At 46.1% G+C, this 23,594-nt stretch overlaps 1 protein-coding gene across 7 annotated transcripts in view; it reads right to left on the minus strand.

Moving 5' to 3' along the window:
- TENM2 (teneurin transmembrane protein 2) overlaps positions 1–23,594 on the minus strand; it is an 897,969-nt gene that overhangs the window by 277,270 nt on the left and 597,105 nt on the right. For all 7 annotated transcript variants that reach the window (XM_036312664.1, XM_036312661.1, XM_036312660.1 and 4 more), the window contains one exon: positions 2,190–2,421. In XM_036312664.1, the coding sequence (XP_036168557.1) occupies positions 2,190–2,421 (232 nt within the window). The remainder of the gene's footprint in view (positions 1–2,189; positions 2,422–23,594) is intronic.

Here is a 23,594-nt window from a genome sequence, read left to right on the forward strand (position 1 = left end):
ATGGAGACACCCTGCGTACAGCCTGCTGGACCAGGCAGCGTCAGCCTGGAAACCAGCCAGCAAAGCTGTTTATTAGAGGGTTACTAAATCAGTGCAGATGTTTAAGTCTACTGCTAACATGTAATATATGCATGGTTTCTACTGACTTTACATATTTTAAGCCTTAGAGATGAAGATTGTGGGCATGATTAAGGATAACCTATAATTGTCAGAAAATAAAATATTATAAAGCTTGGAGTGACGACAGGGACGATGGTGTACAACATATTAATGTTCACAGCCTTATTAAAACAAAAAATATTATAGATGAGAAACAATATACTATTCAGCCATAAAAAAAGAATAAAATCTTATCATTCGTGACAATGTGGATGGGTCTTGAGGGCATTATGCTAAGTGCAATAAGTCGACAGGGAAAGAGAAATACTTTATGGCCTCACTTATATGTGAAATCTTATAAAAACAAAACCAAACTCATAGATACAGAGGACAGATTGGTGGTTGCCAGAGGGGGAGCATGGAGGGTGGGAGAAATGGGTGAAAGGGGTAAAAAGGTGCCAGCTTCCTGAAAGTTGCTAAGAAAGTAGAACTTAAAAGTTGATTGTAAGAAATTTTTTTTTTATAACTTTGTTATGGTGACCGATGTTAACTAGACTTAATGTGGTGATCATTTCACAATATATATGAGTATCAAATCATTCTGTTGTATGCCTGAAACTAATATGATATTATATGCCAATTACATACCTCAGTTACAAAAAGGACCTTTCCTATTAAAGGGGACGATGCTGACGTGAAACAAAACAAAGAAACAAAACAAAGAAACAACTTGAAAATCTATGGCTTGTAAACTTGTTTTCATGTCAGCACAGAAAAGTCAATGATTGTTCCCAAAAAAATTACAGGTTATATCTATCTTTCCTTAAACATAAGTAACTTACAAGAAAAGAATTAGTATTCTTTCATCTGACATTTAGAAATATATAGTTATATTCCCAGTAAGTTAGTTTTTTTCTAAATGTGGCTAACATTTTTGCAGTTAAGACTAATATTACCTGTGCCCTCATTAAAGCTAGTATTAAACTGAAAAGAAAAAAGTCTAAAAACCAGTTAGAGCTTGGCTGGTGTTGCTCAGTGGTTGAGTGTCACTTATGAACTAGGAGGTCATGGTTCAATTCCCGGTCAGGGCACATGATCCCCAGTAGGGGTTGTGCAGGAGGCAGCCAAACAATGATTCTCTCTCATCATTGATGCTTCTACCTCTCCCTTCCTCTCTGAAATCAATAAAAATATATTAAAGAAGAAAACACCAACAAAACTCGTGTGAGAACTTTTGAAAGGGTCCATATGAATTAGCCCCTTTCTCTGTTCAGTCTTTGTGATTCTTCCAGACAAGGAAACCATAACAGCGTGAGCACAGAATCCATGCAGGTGTCCGGGGCGGGAGCACCAAGGCCTGGCCCACCCACCTGTGGCCTTCGCTGTCAATCACATCCCTGCAACCACACTGTGACCCTTGTTGCAGGCCCTGAAGGTGGGCACAATTGGGAAGACCAGAAGTGAGAAAAGGACAGAAGCAAAGGCAAACCCAAAGAGAGCCAGGCCTGAAGATCACTTTGAAACTCTCCCCTCCCAACATGCACGCGGCCCCTTTTTCTCTTGTTTGTTTTTACACATTACTGTGTGCCCCTCAGGCTGCCAGTGTATACTGGAGGGATTAAAGCGAGACCGCTTGCTGGATGAAATATAAATTAAAACTATACTTCCGTCAGTCTGGAATGAGGGATTGTTTCTCAAGGTCTCCCAAAACACTTAATTTCAAATGAGTCTTCATTTATTACTTCAAGAAAGGCCAAATGCATAATTTATCAGTAGCTTTCAGTCAATATATCCTTATAAGCATGTTTCCCATGAGCCTCTGAGGAAAAATATGTTATGCTAATTCTATTAGTTGGGTACACAAGAGCTAAGAGAGTAAACAAGCATTGAAAGGAAACACGTGTGAACAGAGAAATACCTATCACCCTACCATCCAGGGTCAAATTCCCCAGGGAACCACCAGGAGGCGGTAGACTTGCCTCATTTATTTATGCCAAGATTTTCTCCCCCACCGCACCTCAGAGACACCCAGGGGCTCAGTGTGGGTGGCTCAGGTAGGTACACGGGCATGATCGGCCATGGGGACTTACCGGGTCTCCAGCGGCACGTTGCTGTTTAGCACCCAGCTGTCCTGAAGCTGAACGGACTCAGGCGTGGTGGCCAGGTCATTGGGCGCGGGCGCCGGGGCGTGGATCTGACTCCGCCGGTTGGTCAGCGAGTTCCGGTTGAGGGAGTTGGCGGACGAGTGGTGATGGGACAGCGTGTGGTTGTGAGGGGGTGGCAGAGGGGGCCTCAGAGTGGACTGGCTGTGGTTCGGAGGGCCTGGAAAGAGATAGGAGAAACGACCATCAGTGACTGCAGGTTACAGCCGCAGATACTCTGCAAACCTGGGGAGGAAAGCCTGGAACCAAAGTGAGTATGTTGGCGATTGCTGAACGTTGCAAACTAGAGAGAGCTGAGACCACGTAAAGCATCCCAGGGTTACTAATAATAACATGCTTCCATTGGCCTTTTTCCATTGGCATCAAGCGAAGAATGAGAAAGTCGGTTAGCAAAAGAAGGCTGACCGGTGGAGTTATTTGAAATATATTAATCCTGCATGGAAAGTTCAAGGCCGATCATTCCTGCGACAAGTCCCCGTTCCATTTCCTGGTAAAACAGTAGACCGTGCACATTCTGTGAAATGCCTTCCTTTTTCTAAAGACAAGGAGAACATGGCACACTCTGAGCCACGGAGAAGCAAATTTGAACACCTGTAGGGGTCAGGCCGGACCTGAAATGCACCAGTTGTTGGATGGAGGGGAACCAGCGAGGGTAGGGGCAGCCCTCACTCAGGCCCAGGCCCACGTGGCCATGAGGGGATTAGGGCTCAAGAGACAGATCTAGTTTTTCTAAGAAAACTAATGATCTAGATTTTCAGATAAAATTTCCCACTTAAAAAAAAGGTTGACAATTAACTAAAAATATGTGTATCCACATATATGGATACATTTTTATCTGTAAGGAGTCAACACCCACACACCTGGGAGCCCGCTCAAACCAGCGGGTTGGTGCCATCTCTCCTCTGAGAGAGGAACCTCAAGGACTCTGCCTTCAGAGAGGGTCAGGGTGGATGTTTTCAAGCCATGACCTTTGACTCCAAACTGCATCCTGTTTCCCAACCTTGAAATCCCCCTCCGTGCAGGAAACACACACAAAGGAGAGCTCCACCTCTGTACAAAGTCCCTTATAACTATGACCACAGATGACAGCTCCGCCCAGGGTTTTCCGAGCAACCCACGCTCGATCCACTCAATGAGCTATGTTAAGCAGGATGAGCATCAAAGTGGTGCACGATGCAACAGAAGCCTATGAGTTGCTTTTAACGGCTGCGGAAGCATGACTTTTGATTTGTGTCCTCTGAGGAAGTTTATGTTTTGAAGCCTCCATTCAGGGTTGGCAGCTCTGCAGGTGACTGCCCAGCCTTGTCATTTTTGGCCCCTGCCAACTTCTAAAATCCTCAGCCCCTGCTGTCCTGGCTTTAAGAAGTTGGCTCAAGTCATTTAAGCTAGCAATTGGACACACATTTCAACTACTTGTATCCTTCTGTGGCCGGGCGACATCTCCAAAAGGTGTAATCTACACCCCGTGGCTTCTGTGATGCCTGCAGACTCATCCCCAGGAAAAGACAATGTGTCAAGAAGATACTAGGTTTGCAGAGCATCCTGGCCAATGAAAACGAGAAAGGAAAATACGGAGGAAAGGAAAAGACGTCCTCGAAGTTTGCATCTTTGGGCCGAAATTACTTGATTTTTTTTTTTTTTGGTGTTCAGAAAAAGACAACTAAAGCGCAAACCCAGTGGGAAATGCCACTGTACAATTGTACGGATTTTAAATCGCGTCCTCCCAATGAACCTGTAATTCGCATTTTACACTATGCACCGGTGACATTTTAAATATATCTTTGAGGGAGTTTCATAGCCATAGCAGGCTATTATATTTTCTGTCTAGTAATGTATTATTATATAGTTATTTAGCATTTGTCTCATATTAGTGGAAAGAGGTGAGAAAAGGGGGTGAAATGATGTAATCATGATCCTTCGGAGATGCTGGCCAAACCCCTCACTCACGGTTAATGAATCGCATACCTCTCTCACCAGCTCCCTACCCCCCCGCCCCCCCACGCCCATCCAAGTGGTGTCATTATTCTCCATTAGGTGGATAATGATGAGACTTGCCTGGGGAAGATGAGATGAATCAGTGTACAAGTGAGAACCTCCCTCCCTGGCCCCCAAGCCCTAACTTTCCATCTCCTTCTGCCTCTGGCTCCCCCTCTCCAGCTCTGGAGACCACACACTCTCCCAAAGTACAAAGAGGCTGTGTGAGGCATTTAATTCACTAAATGAGACACCGAAACCTGCCTGCTTCCTGTCTGTGCACCCCGAGCTAAAGCTGCTCTGCCCACTCCAGCCTGTGTGGCCCTTCTCTGTCCATCTGCACTCTGTGTGGGTAGGATTCCTGTGGTTGCCTTTCCGCTGATGATACAACGCCGGGGGGAAGCTGAGGGGGAGGCAAGCGCCGACCTGGCACGTTCCAAATGAAGTGGAAGGTGCGTTTTCCAGTTCACCGGGGGAGTCCAGCTCTCTGCACTTCTCCTACAGAGAAGGCCAAGAGCTTCCTGGGGGAGATGGGGAAAGAAGAATCCGGAGGATAAAAGCATACATAATTCTTCACTCACCCAGCCCTCCTATGGAGCAACATGCCATTTCGCTGCAAGTAAATCAAATTATTGCGAGAACCACAAAAATTACCCAGCGTCCTCCGCATTGGAAGATGGTCTCCTCATTACCTTGTTCATTTCCACTGTGACATTGATTATATCTGCTCATTTATCTAGCTATCCCAAAGTCATCTTTTTCAATTAGGAACAGGAGATAGAAGGGGAAGATATTACGATGCAGAGTGCCAAATGCCACCTCTGGGGTCTATGTGGGGTGATGTGGGAGTGCCTGGCGGGGGCTGGGGAGGGGGCATCCAGCCATGGTTAGGAGGTCAAACCTGAAGAGGTGGGCTCAAGGTGTGGGTCTGCCACTTTCAAGATGTGTGAACCTGGGCCCAGGACCTCTTTTCTTTAATTCTCAGCATACCCATCTGCCAAACAGTGCAAACAGCAGTAATTCCCCGGAGGGTTGCTGTAAAAGTGAGAGGGGAAGGATGAATGGAAACTGTGAAAGATGCTACATGATGGCTGGAATGTTCCCCCAAAACCATGTCCGTGGAACACCGCTCAGTTCTTCTGGGAATGAAAGGGCAGGCAAAATGGAGCTGCAGACTTGCGAAGGGGAAGTAAACTTTGTCTATCGAGGGCAGAAGTCACACACCGGCTGCCCTAAGGTGGGTATTGTCAAAAATTCAAAGTCAAGATTTTGTACAATGTTCCGTTTCCTGACTTCTCTTGAAAATAAAGGAACAGAAGTACTGACTCTGTATTCTCTCATGGCAGCAACTGGATAGAGCTGAACACCCTCAGTTGGTTTTTTTGCTTTGCCACCAACCTGAACAACCCCATTATCTTTGATTTTTAGTAAATCCTCACCCAAGGATATCCCCCCCCCCAATTAATTTTAGAGAGAGGAAGGGAGGGAGGGAGAGAGAGAGAGAGGGAGAGAGAGAGAAACATTAATATGAGAGCAACACATAGATTGGTTGCCTCCCACATGCTCCCAACCAGGGCTGGTATCCAACTTGCAACCTAGGTATGTGCTTTTGAGCGGAATCGAACCCAGGACCCTTCAGTCGGTGGGCCAATGCTCTATCCACTGAGCCAAACCCACTAGGGCGACGTCTGTGCTTTCGACTGCTGGTTTAACCTGGCCCCCTTAGTATTCTAAGTGGATAACGTATCCCTGACATGACAACACTTCTGCTACGACTGCTGATCTCAGGCACTACTTGTGTTTATCAGTTTTCATTACAGCCATCCCATGTGCTTGCTGGATGGGATGGCTTTCCATTCCAGAAATACAAACAGTGGCAGCAACATGCTTACTGCTCTCCACAGAGTCAAACTACATGAAAATGCCCTTCTCCAAGGCAACGGAGGCCCCTGATCTACGGTGAAACCAAAAGGACTAACCCAGAACCTTCATGGCCACTCTGTGTTTCACACATTTCTTGGGTTTAATTAATGTGCATATTATTAATGGTTCTTCTAGCACATAAATATGAAATCACATAATAATGCAATTTAGCCACAAATAACTATGTCACATAAATGCTTACATAGTATCAACCTAATCAGTATGCCATTTGCAGCAACTGTCATTAAAATCGCGGGGCTAACCTGTTGTAGTGCACCTGATATGCCTTGAGCTGAGAACCTGGGACTTATTTTAGGGACTGGGTGACTTTTTTCCTAGGGAGAAGGAGCTGTGTATCGGTTCTTTGTGAAAAGACAGGGTGGGACCGGTGAGGCACCCAGCAGAGGTAAGTCCAAGTGTGGACAAGGTGCTTCCTGTCTATTGACAATCTAAGCATTTGAATATGCACTTAATGCATCCTGTATGCTTGTTTGGTCTTGTTTGCCTGAATGGTCTCTACTTCTGTGTTTTTAGATCCGTTGTGGGGGAGTTGCCAGAAATTTTGATCTCGACAGGCATGCCATTCCATACTCTGTTCTTCCTAAATGTCAGTAGGTTGACAGTGGAGTCTTAAGAAAGATAAAGCAGTGCTTCTTTGTTGGGTAACAATATCAATTCCAACAAAGCTAGAGGTGGGGACTGGAAAATCTTGGAGTAGCAACTCTTGTGTTGACTAGACTAGCGGTGTTCTAACAGCCTATAGAAACAACCCACACCCACACTGCAAGTAACGTATAAAGAAAGGATTTTCTTTGGAGCTGAGGTAGTAAATTCTTTATAATTGACCATTGTTATTGCATCTTCTTAAATAAACAGCTGAGGGAGGCATTTAGGCTGGGCCTACCCTTGCCAAGGGGCTGGGGTGGAGGGGTGGATGCACGTGGGTGAGAGGGCAGGGATAAACTTAGATACCCTTGTCTTACTCTAGCGTCCACACCAATTTTTTTCCCAGAGATTAAAAATGATCATAAAAGGTATGACAGAATAAAAAGTTGAGGCCTGCCTGACTGCTAATAATTCACTCATTCTGGAAGAAGCCATGCCAAATGTTGGTCTTTAAATTTTTCAACCCCTCAGACCCCGAGATGATGAATTAACCACAAACTCTCTGCCTTCTACCAAATCATGTCTATGGGGCGAGTTCTATCTTGACAGCAATTTAAAGATGCTACACGTGGGATGCTGTTGGCAGAGACTCTGCAGGCTCTGGTTGATGAAAACTGGCACCAGGACGCCCTGTTCAAATGTGACCTTGAATGGGAGCCAGAGGAAATTAGAGGTGAGGATTTTCAAGAATAACAGCCTCTGGTGAGAGCTAAGAAGAGTCTGCTGCAGATAGCCAAGCTGGTGGTCGGCTTTGAACCTGGGCTCGGCCACCTACTAGCTGGGTGACCTCTAGAAAGCTCCGAATTTTTTTTTTTTTCTGAGCCATGTTCTGCATCTGGAAAATGGGTATAATAACTGTACTTCTCTCATTTGGCTGTTGGGAGAATCAAATGAGACTATCTATTAGAAGCTTGCACAATTCTTGGCACACAGCAAGCTATTAATAAGTGTTATCATATGTTATTGTGTTATAATTAATAACAGGAATCATAGTAATTACAGCAACAACAACTATGGCTCTGGGGCAAATGCTGCGTACCTCCGGGGGCACTCCCATTTTCTCAGCTCTTTGAGTGGCAGCTTTTTGTAGGGTGAGATCAAATCAACATATGGAGGCAAAATTGCCAACTTCAGACCCCATCCCCACCTTCAGATTGTCTGCAGAAGGGCACAGTGGCTAAGTGACATGGCCCAGGCATTAAGACAGGCATTCTCAAGAGCGTCACTGGAAGAGCCTGTGGGAACGAAACTTGGGATTCAGAACTGCTTCATTCCCATAAGCAAAGCAATCAATGTTCATCACTACACAACACTCCTATTGGAAACAGCTGCTATGAGTTAAGCTCTCCCTGTGTGCCTGGTCCTGGGCTAAGTGCGATAGATCAGTTATTTCAATGTAATCCCATGCACTCCTGTGGGGCAGGTTCTGCTATCATCCCCATTTCACAGATCCAGCAGATGAGGTTCTGGGAGGTCAAGTAAGGCACAACAGGTCACGTGGCTTAGTAAGAGGTAGAGCTGCTATTCAACCCCGAAGTCTCTTCCCCACTCTGACAGATGCAAAGGAGCACCAGGCCGCAGGATGCACTCACATAAGCAAAGAGCCAGACCCTGCCCTGGTGCATCCATGACCTTGCAAATACAGAGGACAACTGTCTCAATCCACTTCTTTGCACATTTGCTTAAATGGCAGAACCAAATCTTGCAAGAAATTGGAGGGAACTGCCTGGCTCCAATCTCTGCACCTCCCAGTGCTGCCTGAGTTGGGAGAAATAGGCCAGAACCACCACACTGCAGTGTGGTCCCTCTCCTGCGCCTTCCCCCAAGGCCCCCCTTAAACTTCCTGCTCTGAGCTGAGCTGCAGCGCTGGCTCGCAGAGGGATGGGTAGCAGTTAGGCTTGCCAGAGGCAGACACAAGGGCACACTGGGTTCCAGCTCAGTCCCAGCTGTCCTCCCTGCTCTGGCAAAAGGTACTTTGCCAAAAACCAGGGAATGGAGAGGTGGGTCCAGATCCAGCCTTCTCCTGTGTTTGCAAAGGGATGGAAAGAAATTTCCTGATTAGTCTCTTAAGTACTGGGCACTTTGGAGATTCAGCTTGCTTCCTTCTTCCCTGTCTTGATATCTAAGGAATGATTTGTCTCCTAAGGAATGGGCTTTTATTTTTTGACTAGAGGCCCAGCGCACGAAATTGTGTGCCCATAGCTCGCCGCCCCTTGTTGCTGCTTGTTGCCCCGCCTGCTTGCTGCCATGAGCTGCCCTGCCCGCCACTACTCGAGGGACAGGGTTGGGGGGGCAGACCGAGAGGTGGTCAATGCACCTCATGGCGACTGTTTGAGCAGTCATTCCAGTTGTTATGCTTATGGTCCCTGGCCTTTTATTATATAGGATTACTGACCAACGTATGGTATTGCTGGCTTTGCAGGGCCGTTGGCTGGTCTGCAGTGTTTGTCAGATCTGGCCACTATTGTCACAAGCTGAAGCCTTTCCCCATGGCTCAGAAGAGAGGAGAAGAAGGGGCCAAGTCATGTCTCCTTTCTCATCTCCGGGCCCGAGGCCACAGCCCTGGCCAGCGCATCCTCTGCCCGCCTGCACAGTTCTGGAGCAGGGGGCTTTCCTGGATGGAAAGGCCCCCCTCAGCCAGCACAGAGCGCCAGAGGAGGAAATGGCTGTGCTCACTCATAAGCAATGATTTGTTGTTCTCTTGCTTCCACAAAATATATGACCTCAGAGGAAAACCTTCCAAGCGCTTTCTCAAGGACACAGATCCACGCTGCAAGGCCTGCAGTCGTAGGGAGCGATCATGTGCAGGCCTAGAAACCAAGATGTGGTCGGCTCCACCTGCATTCGTAAAACACCAGGGTTTGGAGGGACATCTTCGATCATCTCAAAGCAGCCCTCGCTGAATGAGCACCAGCTGTGTTAAGCACGCGCCATATCTCACCTCATTTAAAACGTGTAATAACCTTCCAAGTAAATATTATTCTCCATTTTAAAGATGAGGAAATTGAGGTGCAGGAAGGTTAAATAATGTTTCCTTCCTTGAATTTTGTGTTTAACTGTGATACACCTGTGCCCCTCTCAAGGGCACACTGGGCACATCTCTGTTGTATAACCCTTGGCACATGGTTTCATATTCTTTTTGGGCTTTCCTGTTTTCCTGCTACACTGTGGGCTCACCCAGTGCCAGGAGCCTGCCACTCCTGTTTTCCTATCCCCAGTGCAAGGCTGCAGTGCCTGGCACAGAACTAGTACCCAGTGGATGAAGGAATGAATGAGTAGATGACTGACTGACTGAATGAATGATCAAACAGGTGAGTGAAGAACTTACACTCCTGGGGGTTACTTTTGGAGGGCCTCCGGGGAGAAGGGCCAGAGCAGGTCTCTGCCTCTGTTCTTTGAGCATTCCAGTTGTTTGCTGAAATCTGATGGGTCTTCCTTCAGCTTAATTCAGTAAATTCTTATTGCCCTTTGAGGGATCTTTAACAGGGAGACAGTTGGACACAGGGAACGCGACTCTCATCCCTTCTGTTTTTATCTGTCTGTTTTCCCTGGTTCTGCCTGATCACCTATTCTTTTTTTTTTCTTTTTATAATAGCTTTACTGTTATGTAATAAAATTCAGCTTTTTAAAGTACACATTTTAGTGTTTTTTTTTTTGTTTTTTGTATATTCACCAAGATGTGCAACCATCACCACTACCCAATTTGAGAACATTTCATCACCCCTCAAGGAAACTCCTTACCCATTAACATCCTCTCCAGTCCCACCTTCCCCAAACTCCTGGCACACAGTAATCTCCTTTTTGTTTCTATGGATTTGCCTATTCTTTTTTAAAAAAATATTTTTATTGGTTTCAGAGAGGAAGGGAAAGGGAGAGAAAGATAGAAACATCAATGAGAGAGAGAATCATTGATCGGCTGCCTCCTGCGCCCCCCCCCCCCCCCCACACACACACACTGGGGATCAAGCCCACAACCCGGGCATGTGCCTTTGACTGGAATCAAACCCGGGGCCCTTCAGTCTGCAGTGGATTTGCCTATTCTTGACATTACACATACATGGTGATTCCCTCTATTTTTTTTTTTTTTTTTTTTTTTTTTTATAACCAAGATGTCTGTTGTGAGCCCCGCAGGAAGCACAGCTAGATCTCAGATGGGGAACACTTCAGAGTTCAGACCACGCCCAAACATGTTTCCCCGGCAACCTGAAGCCGGTCCTTTAGAGGAGCTGTGGCTGGGACCCTGCTGCTGTGGATCTATTTCAGATGGAGATTGTTAGGTGGTTAATGGCCATCTGAGTGCCTGTTGCACACTCCAGGGTCCCACCGGGATCCTGGAACTTGTGCTGATGCCTCAGGCACGGCTGTAATCCCAGCGGAGAGGGAGCCCCGCACGAGAGGAGGGGGAGGGAGGAGGGAACCCTTGAATTGGGTGTAGAACCAGTGATTGCAGGTTTGGGACCATTCTGCCCAAATAGGGCAAGTTCTCACACAGGAGAGGTCAAAAGGGATTTTAATCATAGGTACCACATCATTTTCCCGTACTCCTTACACTCTTGCTTTCTGAAATCATCAGGAAAGTATCACTCAAGATCAATGTCAACTCCATTTAGCTCCTTTCCAAATGACAAAGCCGAAAAAAGACCACTTGAAATATGTGAGAGGAGCCCCTCTAAAGAGATTTCATTGCAGAGCTCATCCAGCAGCGCCTACCGGCGCATTTCAATAAATCTGCATTACCCCTGGTATCGCGGCATCCTCGGGGAGAGGCAAGCCTATCAGCGGAAAGTAATGATTTTGGGTTTTTCAATTGCCCCAAGGATCTCGCCAGTGCTATTAAGGCCCATGCTCTCCCTATCGAGAAGTTTAGGAGTGAAATTATTAATACGCCCAGGCATTATGTTGATTGTTATGCTGTCGCAGAAAATACTCTCTGTTATTTGAGCTGCATTATCACTTGCCCAAGCAGAGAATTGCATCAAAAATTTAAACTCCCCTCATTCTGGCTCATCGCTTAGCTTTTCAAGGTCTCACTGTAAAATCGGCTGGGCAAAATTTGGATATTTCCCTTCCCATGAAAAGTAATATGTTTTTTGAAGACCAAACTATATATATTTCTTTCTTTTAAATAAAACTTGAAGAGGGATTTTCTTCCATCAAGATGGCATTCTTTAGCTCTTCAGGTTTCCCGTGGGGTGTATCTCATAATTTTTCTTTCTGTCTATGAGATGGTCACAGTGCTTTTCCCTGAACACAGGGAGACAATGGAACAAAGATAAAATATGATTTTGATTCCAGATGAGACTCTGACAAGCAGGAGCCGGGGATCAGCGCTGCTGTCCAGTGTTTGTTAGTCCCACGCACACCCGTCAAAGGGCAAGTGCAGAATAGAGGTTCCTGGGCATTTTCACTTCAAAGCTCAGCAGAATTACTTACTATCTGGGTGACCTTTTCCCCAAATCTCTCATGGTCCGTGCCTTATAGTGCGAGGGAACAAAAGTTTCTCCACACTCGATAAACAGAAGTCAGCTGAATGTTAGACCTCAAGCTGCATCTGCTTTCATGGCTGGTGGCTGCTGAGGTGATGGGATGTATCGGGGGTCCTAGTGATATTCTTAGGAGACCCTTTCTGCCTTCAAAATACACACACACACAAGCATGTGCACATACATGCACACACGCACACACACATGCATATGTGTAGTCAGTTAATTACCCAAGGAAACAAATATCTGAGAGCTTCCTCAAGAAGTCCGCCCAGGACTACATTGCTTCTGGCTCTTCTTATTCTTTTTTTTTTTTTTAATATTTTATTGATTTTTTTACAGAGAGGAAGAGAGAGGGATAGAGAGTTAGAAACATCGACCAGAGAGAAACATTGACCAGCTGCCTCCTGCACACCCCCTACTGGGATGTGCCCACAACCAAGGTACATGCCCTTGACCAGAATCAAACCTAGGACCTTTCAGTCCACAGGCCGACGCTCTATCCCCTGAGCCAAACTGGTTAGGGCAGCCCTTCTTATTCTGTAGCATGAACGCAGGGGTACCCAGTGCTAAGCAGGGAAAGATGAGAAAATCCCGCTCCCCCCCCCCCCCCCCCCCCCCGCCATCCACAAGTTGTTAATAACCATTCCTACTTGGTAAAGAAAGTTCAATGAGATAGTAGACTTAAAGTGAAAGTGCTTAGAAAATGCATTTCAAATAGAAAGTACTTGGGAAATGTCATTTATTTTTGCTTAAATAAGCGAATTCTCTCTTGCGGGTGTGAAGAGAGGAATAGAAAAGACCCTGTGATTCAAAGATTATTAATTTAATGACTTGGAAAACTTCCTGTTGCCAGATATGTTAAAGGTAAATAGCACCATTAAGAATAAGGGCTCCTTTGTCCTACTAATGAGTTATAGGAGCTCGAGGTCTTGCAGAACATAAAGATAATCAGTGCTCCTTATTTTCACCTTTTTTTTTTGCAACTGAAATGAAACCATTCGATGGTGGGCAATTTGAAGGGCCTCACAGTAGCTTTTATTATTATTATTATTTTTTACCTCGTATACATTTTCTTATTCCCTCGGAAAACCAGCCCGCAGAAGGCCCAGGTTTTGCCGAATCCCAGTATTCCAGTTTAACATCAGCCCCCATTTTGCATGAACAGCCTATGGTAGTCAAGGCTTTTAAGTTGCTTTTACTCACACTCGCCCATGAACACTGCAGGTTGCTCTATCCTTGCACTTCACCACTCAACAACTCACCGAGGTCCTGAGTTATTCATCACATTTGGATGGTTTAAGTCATGAATTAGCAATTTGTTTCTCAGGGCTTCTTGGGTTCCTGAAATGTTCTGGTATTTATCATCTCCAATGGGATCACTCTTAATCCCATAACAGAGAAAGTGAGTCATCTCTCTCCTGAAATAATCAGATTTAACGGAGAAAATAATTTCTATCCCTAACACTGTTTATCTGACACTTTAATAGTGTGGTCTGGGAAGGCTTCTCAATAAGACCATATTTGATCAGAGACCTGAAGGAAATACAGAGAGAACCATTCCAGTGTCTGGGGGAACAAGGGTTCAGGCAGAGGGAAAAGCAACAACAAAGACAGTTGAAATCTGGAATGCGGATAGGATTGGCCAGAATATCAGCCTAGGTTTGTCTCTTTCATTCAGGTTCAAGCCCAATTCTCAGCAAAAACATTGAAATAAATATGAAAGGCCCAGATCCTCACTTGCCTTTGCTGGATCTGGGACTGAGCCAAGCAGGTTTCTGTCTCAGGACCTTTGCACTCGCCATGGGGACACAAATAACTGAGTGGCTCTGGGGACACAAATAATTGAGTGGCTCATGTCTTCAACATGTGCAGGACTCAGCTCAAATGTCACCTTTAATTTTTTTTTTTAAATTGATTTCAGAGAGGAAGGGAGAAGGAGAGAGAGATAGAAACATCAATGATGAGAGAGAATCATGGATCGGCTGCCTCCTGCATGCTCCAGACTGGGAATTGAGCCCGCAACCCAAGCATGTGCCCTGACCAAGAATCAAACTGTGACCTCCTGGTTCATAGGTCGATGCTCAACCACTGAGCCATGCTGGCCAGGGTCAAATGTCGCCTTTTAAGCCACCTTTTCCTAGACATCCTCAGCGGTCTCACTCTCCTTACTATACTTCCTTTTTCTCAAAAGCATACATCATCACATTGTTAAAAATTGTCCCTTAGCTCTAGAAAGTAAGCATTTTGAAGGCAAGGATGCTGTTTTAATCTCTACCGAATTCTCGGCCCCTGGAACACTTAGCAAACACAATTATGGGTTATCAAATGAGTTAGTTACATAATGAGAAGTACAGTAACTACAAAGGAGTCAAAGGAAAGTCCAAATTCTACAGAAATGAACGTCTTTCAAAGGAGCTGTTGCATGGTATGATTTGAGACAAATCTCAAAAGCTTATACTTGACCAACGTTCAAGGAAAAATCATTGTTGTGGCTTCCTTGCCAAAACACAGCTCTATCTCATGCAAGTGGTGGCAATTTTTTTATCTTCCTGCAGCAACCAAAACATGCCAACAAATGCTATCTAAGCAGAAATCCCCGTAGAACTAATGATGGCAGGGGCCTCTGACACACCCCACGTGGGAATAGACACATTTCATTTCCAAAACCTGACTGACAGGATCTCTGGTGGCCTTCTGTGCCACCTGAAGTGGTTTGCTTTCCATCGTGAATCTGTTGTATTAAAGAATCTCTGTGACAGGCCCCTGACTTACCTGAGCAGGGTGAATCCTGGTTCAGTGATGTGTATGTAGTTGGTGATACAAAAAACAACTGGATGTGGCAAAGAAAAAACTAGTTCTGCAGAGAGCTTGCAAGTCAAAAGCAAGATATATGGAGTGCCTCCCCCCTGAGAAAGACGTTACAGGCGGGATCGGATGAAATTCAAGGGCTTTCTGACGCTACGATGACAAGTATAAGGCATTTGATGGTGGCTCTGCTCTAGGACTAACATTTGAGTGAACACTGGTACTTTGTATACTGAAAAACTCCAGTGGGCCATGTTTATCCCATGAAATCTTCACGCATCTCTCTAAACTCTACATGGCACACAACTGGAAAGGGTTTTCATTCTACGGCTCTCTCTTTGTACAGAGCCTGGCAATGTCACATGCAAGTAGCCTCTTGATAAACGCTTATCTTCTGGGAGAAATCCAAAGACATGACACCTCTACCCACACAATTTCTTTTGCCTTCTCTCCGATTAAATTGCTTATACAAAACCAGGGACACATGAGCTCAGTTCGCTGTGGCAAACGATTTCCCATCATTTGTTGGTTCGTTCCTTCACTCATGTCTTCATCGGTTCACGTGCTCATTCTTTGGACAATTCATTATTGAGCATCTTTGCTGGGTCCCATGGATTTTTGAGGCTACAGAGTCTCTGACCTCTACAAAGGTAAAGAAAGGGTCATATCTTATGTTGACCTCTTTGCTGAGCTATAACAATTCCACTCTATCTTTCCCCTCCTTGTTAACTATAAAAATGCTTGACTTTTCCATATATGTTTTCATTCAGGTTTCAGCTCCATGTATAAAAATTTTGTAAGGGCCATTATGATATATTGCTCTGAAAAATTTTCATCTATGCATATCATGAAGCTAAACGTGACCATTTCCCCCCACGCTCTCCCCATCAGTTTTATCTCGCGAGGCTAGCTCACTATTGTGTTGGGCCTACATCCATGCATGTCCTGGGGTAGAAGGCTTTTTGTTAGCATACCAGGATGCTCCCTGGGACACAGAGAAATTGGCGCAAATGTTAATTATTACCTGTGGAGAGAAACTGTACCATTTTGGTTCATTTGGGTCTTCAGCTGAATGTGGTATTTAGCAACCGTCTTTTATGCTTAATTCTAGATAACAGAACATGGTGAACTGGAGTCCCCAACCTTGTATGGGGAATACTCGTGCCATATTGCTTTCCTCACAAGGTTCGGATGGGGAATTCCCACTCTGGGTTCTGAAGCAGCCATAGGACCCACGGCCTGGGGTACTCCTTGAACACATAATGAGGATGAGATATTGGATTCGTAAAGTGAAAATGGACATGGAAGGTTAGAAGAAGTTTCACCATTTGGGTTTATTTTGATTGTCCAATCTACCTGCACATCTACCAGCCCCCTGAGCAGTCACCCTGATTCCACGAACCATAGAAAGACACACCCATTATTTATGTTTTTATAATTAAAACACATGTAATCTGCACCAAAAAGAAACTATAATCAGAATTGAGAAAAGCAGGCAAATACATTTTATGCTTCTTAAAAAAAAAAGTTAACTGACAAAAAAATTTAAAGACTGTCTCGTTAGGGCACTAAAAAATAAATGACTTGTGAAATTAATCAGAATTGGCACATGACAAAAGTGAGTATTATGCTGTAACATATTGTTATTATTTTATTGATTTGAGAGAGAGAGAAAGGAAGGGAGAGAAAAAGAAATATTGATTTGTTGTTCCACTTATTTATGCAATCATTGGTTGATTTTTGTATGTGCCCTGAGCAGGGATTGAAACTGCAACCCTGGTGTATTGGGATGATGCTCCAACTAACTGACCTACTCTTCCAGGGCTAGAATATACTTTTGACAGGCATGAACTCTAGTCCAAATACCATGGTAGTAACCCTCATGCTTTGGGGTGGGAATACTAAATGGTACAGTCATGCTGGAAAACAGTTTCCCATGATGTTACACTGACCACATCACCTGACAATCCCAACCCTAGGTATTCACTCTAAATGAAACAAAAACTTGTATTCCTTCCAAACTACATGTGAAAATTTATAGCAGCTTTATTCATAATCATGGAAAACCAGAGACAGCCCAGATGCCTTGCAACAAGTGAATGAACAAGCAGAGTGGGCTAACCTGTACGATGGAATACTATGCAGGCATGAAAAGGTTGACTAAGGTACTGGCAACAACGTGGGCATAGCTCAAAGGCGCCATACTGATTGAACAAGTCAGTTTCAAAAGGTTACACACTGATGCCACTCATAGGACATTCTCAAAAAGACAAAACGATAGGACTGAGGAGGAATCAGTGACTTCTGGGGAGTGGGCCTGGGAGAGGGTGTGACTACATAAGAGAGCACAGGGAGTGTTTTGAGGAGATGGGGCTGTTCTGTGTAATGAAAGTGGTGGTGGCTATACAATCTATACATGAGTTAGGATTCATAGAACTGCACACAATAAAGGCAATTGTACTGTGTGATAATTAAAAATCTATCTATATCTATATATATATGAAAAGCCAGTGTCCGTGATGACAACCAAACAACCAGTCACCATGGGGTGCATTGAGCACCTCTGGGTCCCTCCCCCGAGGCCCATAGGCTCCGATTGCAGCAAGGCAGGCAACAGGCAGGTGGTGCTGTGAGCGTGGCGGGGTGGCGGGCAGGTGGACGGGGCGGTGAACTTGGTGAGCAGCAGCGGGCGGGTGGGCGGGGCTGCGAGCTGCAGTGGGCTACCACGTGCGATTTTGCTGGGCCTCTAGTCTATAATAAAAACTAACTGCCTCGATGAATGCAAAGAACAGGACACACTCATTTGGTGTTAATGGGGGAAGGAAAGGCAGGAGCCACTTCAGGGAGAGAAATGAGGCCATTCTCTCAAAAACAAGGAGCAAGCCTGCCCTCAATCTTGAAAGTTTGTTTTCAACAGACATATCATGTCCTTAAAAATAAAAAATAAAATCGGTCCAGAGACATGGAAGCGTGGAGCAGACTGATGAATCTCAGAGGGAAGGAGGGGGTGGGAAGAGATTAACCAAAGAACTTACATGCATATATGCACAGCCCCTGGACACAGACAATAGTGTGGTGAAGGCCTGGGGTGTGGTGGGAGCCAGGTGGAGGGGGACAAAGGGGAGAAGGGGGGTGGCATCTGTAATTCTCTCAACAATGAAAAATAATTTAGAAAGCGCACTGGAAAAAAAGGAACACTAAAATGGGACCAACCTCTGTGTAAAAATCCCATCAGCACACGGCTAATAGTTGTTGTATTTCCGATCATTTGCATATCATTTGCTAAAGCTCAGGTATCTGTGCAAGGTGCTTAAGGAGCGATGCGGTGCGAAAGGAGCAGGAACGGGTTTGCCACCCGAGCTGCCGGCTTCCCTCCCGACACTCAGCGCCATCCATAACCTCGTGGCAGCATTAACGGCGCTACATTATTCATCCCAATAAGATTATTAGTTGATGGGAAACAAATTACGGAGCTTCGCAACTTGCTCTGCTTCCTGACTGCACGAGAGGCCATTTTTCATGAATGGAGATTGCTACCCAGGAAGAGAAACTTCTGTTTGTCTTGTGAAATTTCCAACAGCAGAAGGGGTCGATGCTGGGAGTGAAAAAGTGCAACATAATAAAAGAAGAAATGGGTCCTGGCCGGGTAGTTCAGTTGGTTAGAGGGTGGTGCCTATAGGATCGATCCCAGATCAAGGCACATACAGGAATCAACCAATGAACACAATACGTGGCACAAGAAGTCTCTCTCTCTCTCTCTCTCTCCTCTCAACAATAAATAAAAACATAGAAGAAACAAAGTTTACGAAGTATTTAGAAGGCACGGCCAAGGGCACTCACGGTGCAGCAGGTCAGGTAGAGATCTGGGCGGGAGTGGAGAAACGGAGACAGTCCTCCCCGCTGCCCTGGGTTTATAGGAAAAGCACTTGCAGGGATGCAGGGACGGCCAGCAGCGCCGAGCACAGGCCTGGCGACTGGTGGAGCCGACGAGGATGCCTTGCCTTGTTCTGGCCCCTGGGTTGTGAATGCCGGCACCTGGCACATGCCTTCTCACCTTTCACATCGCACATCCTCCCGAAATCCCTGCCCGACCACGCGCCTCCCCTGCAGGTGGCACTCACTCCTCTCTCTCTCAGGGCCTCCGGGTACCACACACAGGTGGGATTTGCCCACACGCTGCTCCTTACTGGCCTTGTCCCCCAGCATGAGGGGCTGAGCCCCGGGTCCAGGGTCTGTCACACGAAGGGGTGGGGGAGCAGCAATACCCGCTTGCTGGTAAACGGATGAATGAATGGAAAGGGATAGCAAGATCTCCAATAGCAACGCTTAACCCGGGACACAGGTGTGGTGATTAGCACAGCTGCCTGTGCAGCGCCCGCACCTGGGAGCCGCAGCGGTCCTGTCCTTAGAGCCCAGAGGCTCCTCATTGATGTGCTGGGAACTAGCAGAAAGGAGAGGGAGGGAGGGGAAACGATGCTGTCCTTGTGGCTTCCAAGGGCTCGTCCCAGGAAGGGGACAGGGCAAAGAACTCGACCGGGGGACCGCAGGCGCTGACAAACAACTCAGGATGCACGTCTGCTTTCCCCTCCCCTTCCCGGCCCCCTCTCTCCCTGGCTCCGTCCTTGTCCCTAGGTGTTCTGACCGTTCCCACCATCACTCATGAGGACACAGAGAACATGCCATCTATTGTTTTGCTATTCCCCACCCCTTTCCTTCACTTCTAGTCTCAGGGAAAGTCAATAAAAAGCCCATCGTTCTGCCTACCTGGATGATTCAAGGGCAGAGGCGTCCACACAGATGCCCAGTGGATCGCGTGGAACGCCAAGGTTCCAAGGTCAGCTGCTGCAATAGCTGCCTGTGTGGCCAAGGACACAGACACTGGGCTTGGAGAGTCTTGGCCACAGGGGCGGCACCGATGTGGGCACAGTGTCCCCAATGAATGGGGACAGCCTTGGGGAAGGGCGGACAGGGGAAGCCAGGTGGGCAAGCCCCGGCCAGAGCAGCCAGAGCTACCTCCCAGGGATCACACTGTCAGTCCGGTGACTGCCCACAGGCTCCCGACGTTTCCCGTTGCTCCAGCCAAATTCCCTCACCCCGGTGTCTCCCTCGGCAGCAGCCCTTTCTCTGTGTTACATCAGTGGCTGGATGTGTTTCCCAGAAGGGGGCAGGCCTTTCAGGTCCTTGCTGGTAAAGGCGACGGCCCAGGGGGCATGTCTGTACCTCCCTGAGTCACACTCGGCTAATAAAATGGAGTGTAGTGTGAAGCTGAACAGTTTGAAAGAAAATTTCAGGAGAGAAAATGGACATCTTTCCTCTTCCCCGAGGCGGGGTCTGGGCTGCTGAGGTAAGTAGATGCAATCGTTACTCTTCACTTCCACACTCCCTTCCTCCTCCCACTGTTTAGGAATAAAACAATGTGATAGGGCGCCAGGAATTCAAAATATTAGGGAGAATATAGGACAATCGGATGCAGTAGTATTACATGGGCAGATTTTTACTAGAAAACAGCCTTTCCCAACCTAACCAAGCAGAGTGGTCCGGGGGTGGTATGTGTTCCAGGGGAATCTGTCTCACTCCTGGCCTGGCTTCTAGAACTGGGCTGAGAGCTGCAGGTCAAGGAGCACCTCCTACCAGGTGCAGCCTCAGGTGTGTTCCCCGCATTCACCCTTTCCGCAGTGCCCTTCAGTGCTGTGTGGGTGCCGAACTCATTTTCACACTCCATCATAAACAGTGCTGACAAGGATGGTAATACCAGTGGCTAGCTTATTTAAGCACTCATTTTGTGCCAGGTTCTGTGTTAAGAACTTGACTTAACTTACCACAGAATAACATATCATAATATGCTTATTTACTGATCACAGAATAATATGACTATCTAAGCAAGATAATCTTACCTAGCCCTCCTAGGACCCTAAGGGAAGGTGCCCATTAAACAGATGAGGAGACTGAGGTTTAGAGAGGTAAAGGGACCTGGCTTGGTTCACATAGCTGGAAGGGGAGGACCGGCTCAGGCCCTCTGAGCTCATCGCTCTTGCTCTTCATGCTAGGTGGGTGGCCAAGGTGTCCTCCATCCCATATTATTCATATGTGAGGGGGTCCAAATGAGTGAACTTTGCAGATAAGCAAAACTGACTGTCTGCAAGTGCCTGCATATTTGAATTTTAACCATGATGTGTATGTAGATCTAATACTTTGAAATTGGAAGCTAAATTTGGCTGCATTTTTAAAGAGAGCATAATGAGCATAATTCAACATTTAATTGATGACTGAAAACCTATTAAGAGCAAACATAATTGTGCTCTGCACTCATCTAGCTCGGCATCTCTCTTCATTTACTCCGTCTCCGTCCCCGAGGCCAGGCTGGCAGGTGTCAATCTCAGGGCTGCTCCTGGGCCTGCTGCTCTGCTCTGCACCATCACCTCCCGCTCCCCTTCTCTGTTGCTGTCCATCTCTTAAGTTCTGATTTTCACAAAGCGGTTCTATTGATTAAAAGTTGCATGTTAAATGAGAACAAATAAGACCCCAGATAAGGAGCTAATGAACCTCAGAGCTAGGTCTCCCTTAGAGCTAATTTGAGGATGAAGAAGGCATTGTAAACACTTGTTTTTCAACTTGGGGTTATATTCCGGAAAGCCCAAGTTGCCAGGGCCTGTCAAGGACACCCACTGTGTTCCAAATTGTTGCATCACCAGTTTCTGTGTAGACCTTGTTTTCCCAGGCGGAATATGAAACTGGAGGGTGGAGGTCACTGGATATTTGGAAAATGAACACAAGCCAGGGCTGAGGCCTGCAACGTTCCAAGGACTCGTCTCTGAGGATTCACAGTTTAGCTCTTGTCTATACAATGTGGAGGCTGCTAAGGGGGGATGAAACAAGGGCCACGTGCCTTGGCCTTGGGGTTGGCACACTATGGCCACAAACCATATTTAGCTCCTGAAGTACGAAGGCTTTGCACATTTTTGAAGGGTAGTAAAAGCAAAAAAGACTATGTCACAGAGATCATAGGTGGCTCACAGATGAAGCCAAAAATATTTACTTTCTGGACATTCACAGGAAAAATTTGCTAACCCCTGGCCTAGTGGAGGAGGGAAGGCTTCCTGGCGGAAGAGGTGCATGAGTGGTCTCATTTTACATTTATTAGGGTCTACTTCCTCTTACATGCATAGGTGTATTTGCTTATTGTATGCATGTGACATTTGTTTGAATGACTGGCTGATGAAATAAACAGGCATAACTGGTAGGTTCAATTAACTTTGATCACAGACTAGGGTTCTGGCTCATTCCACTGGACCGATACAGCAAGCAAACACAGATTCTCTACATGAGGCACATTCACATTCATGCCTCAGAGAAACAACTGAGGAAAAAAAATAAAACACAAAAGCAAATTTCCTTTCTCAGGTTCCACATTACCTCCAGTCAATCTAAACATGATTGAGACATTCAGCTATGAAATTAGGGCAAGGGACAAGCTGCTAAATGTCCAAAAGATGACCCCTCATGGACGTTAACACCCCCTGGCCCCTCCCCATGGACGCTCAGCACCCTACCTGAACCTGCTCATCTAGGCAGCTCAGCATGGATGCTGGTAAAATCAGGAAACATGTTTCTTCTCTGGTATTTTATATCTCATCTACTATTTGGGCTTCATCGAAACAGACAGGTCACACTGCTATTTCAGGACACTCATGGAGTTTGAACTGAAAAACATGGTAGCTGATGCCCTAGACCAGCGGTTCTCAACCTTTGGGTCGCGACCCCTTTGGCGGTCGAACGACCCTTTCACAGGGGTTGCCTAAGACCATCCTGCATATCAGATATTTCTTTACATTATGATTCATAACATTAGCAACATTACAGTTATGAAGTAGCAACGAAAATAATGTTATGGTTGGGTCACAACATGAGGAACTGTATTTAAAGGGCCAGAAGGTTGAGAACCACTGCCCTAGACACAAAGCGAGGGGATGCAGATTTCACCCCTGGAAGAGTTAAGTCAGACGCAGCCTCGAAATAGCTTTTCATCTGTGATGGGAAAGGCGGAAAGGCCCAGGCGCTTCCTTCCAACCACGGCTGGAAACCCAAGTTAAATAATCCAGCTATTTCCCAGGCAATTAGCAGTATGTATGATTTCCCAACACTCAACGAACAGAATCATTTTGAAAACCAGGGCTCTTGACACGTTTCCCTATAAAATCAATTGCTTTTTAAAAGCAAGAAGCTCATTCTCCAACCCGGGAACGTATGAGCCACCACCTGCCTGTTCCAAGAGATGCTTCGTATTTCACTTTGTTTTTTAAATGGGATTTTTTTTATGGGGTTGGGGTGCTCTCCCTTCTGGCATTATGGGAACGTTCGTGCAGGAAGTCATTTAAAATTCATCCCTACACTTCCATGACCATTCTGCAGCTAAGTTCACCAGCATCCCCGTGTCTACACCAGCAGGGAACTTTCATCTCCTGGTAGGAATGAAGCTTTG

Source organism: Myotis myotis, unplaced genomic scaffold, assembly GCF_014108235.1.
Source record: "Myotis myotis isolate mMyoMyo1 unplaced genomic scaffold, mMyoMyo1.p scaffold_m19_p_6, whole genome shotgun sequence".
Lineage (NCBI taxonomy): Eukaryota > Metazoa > Chordata > Mammalia > Chiroptera > Vespertilionidae > Myotis > Myotis myotis.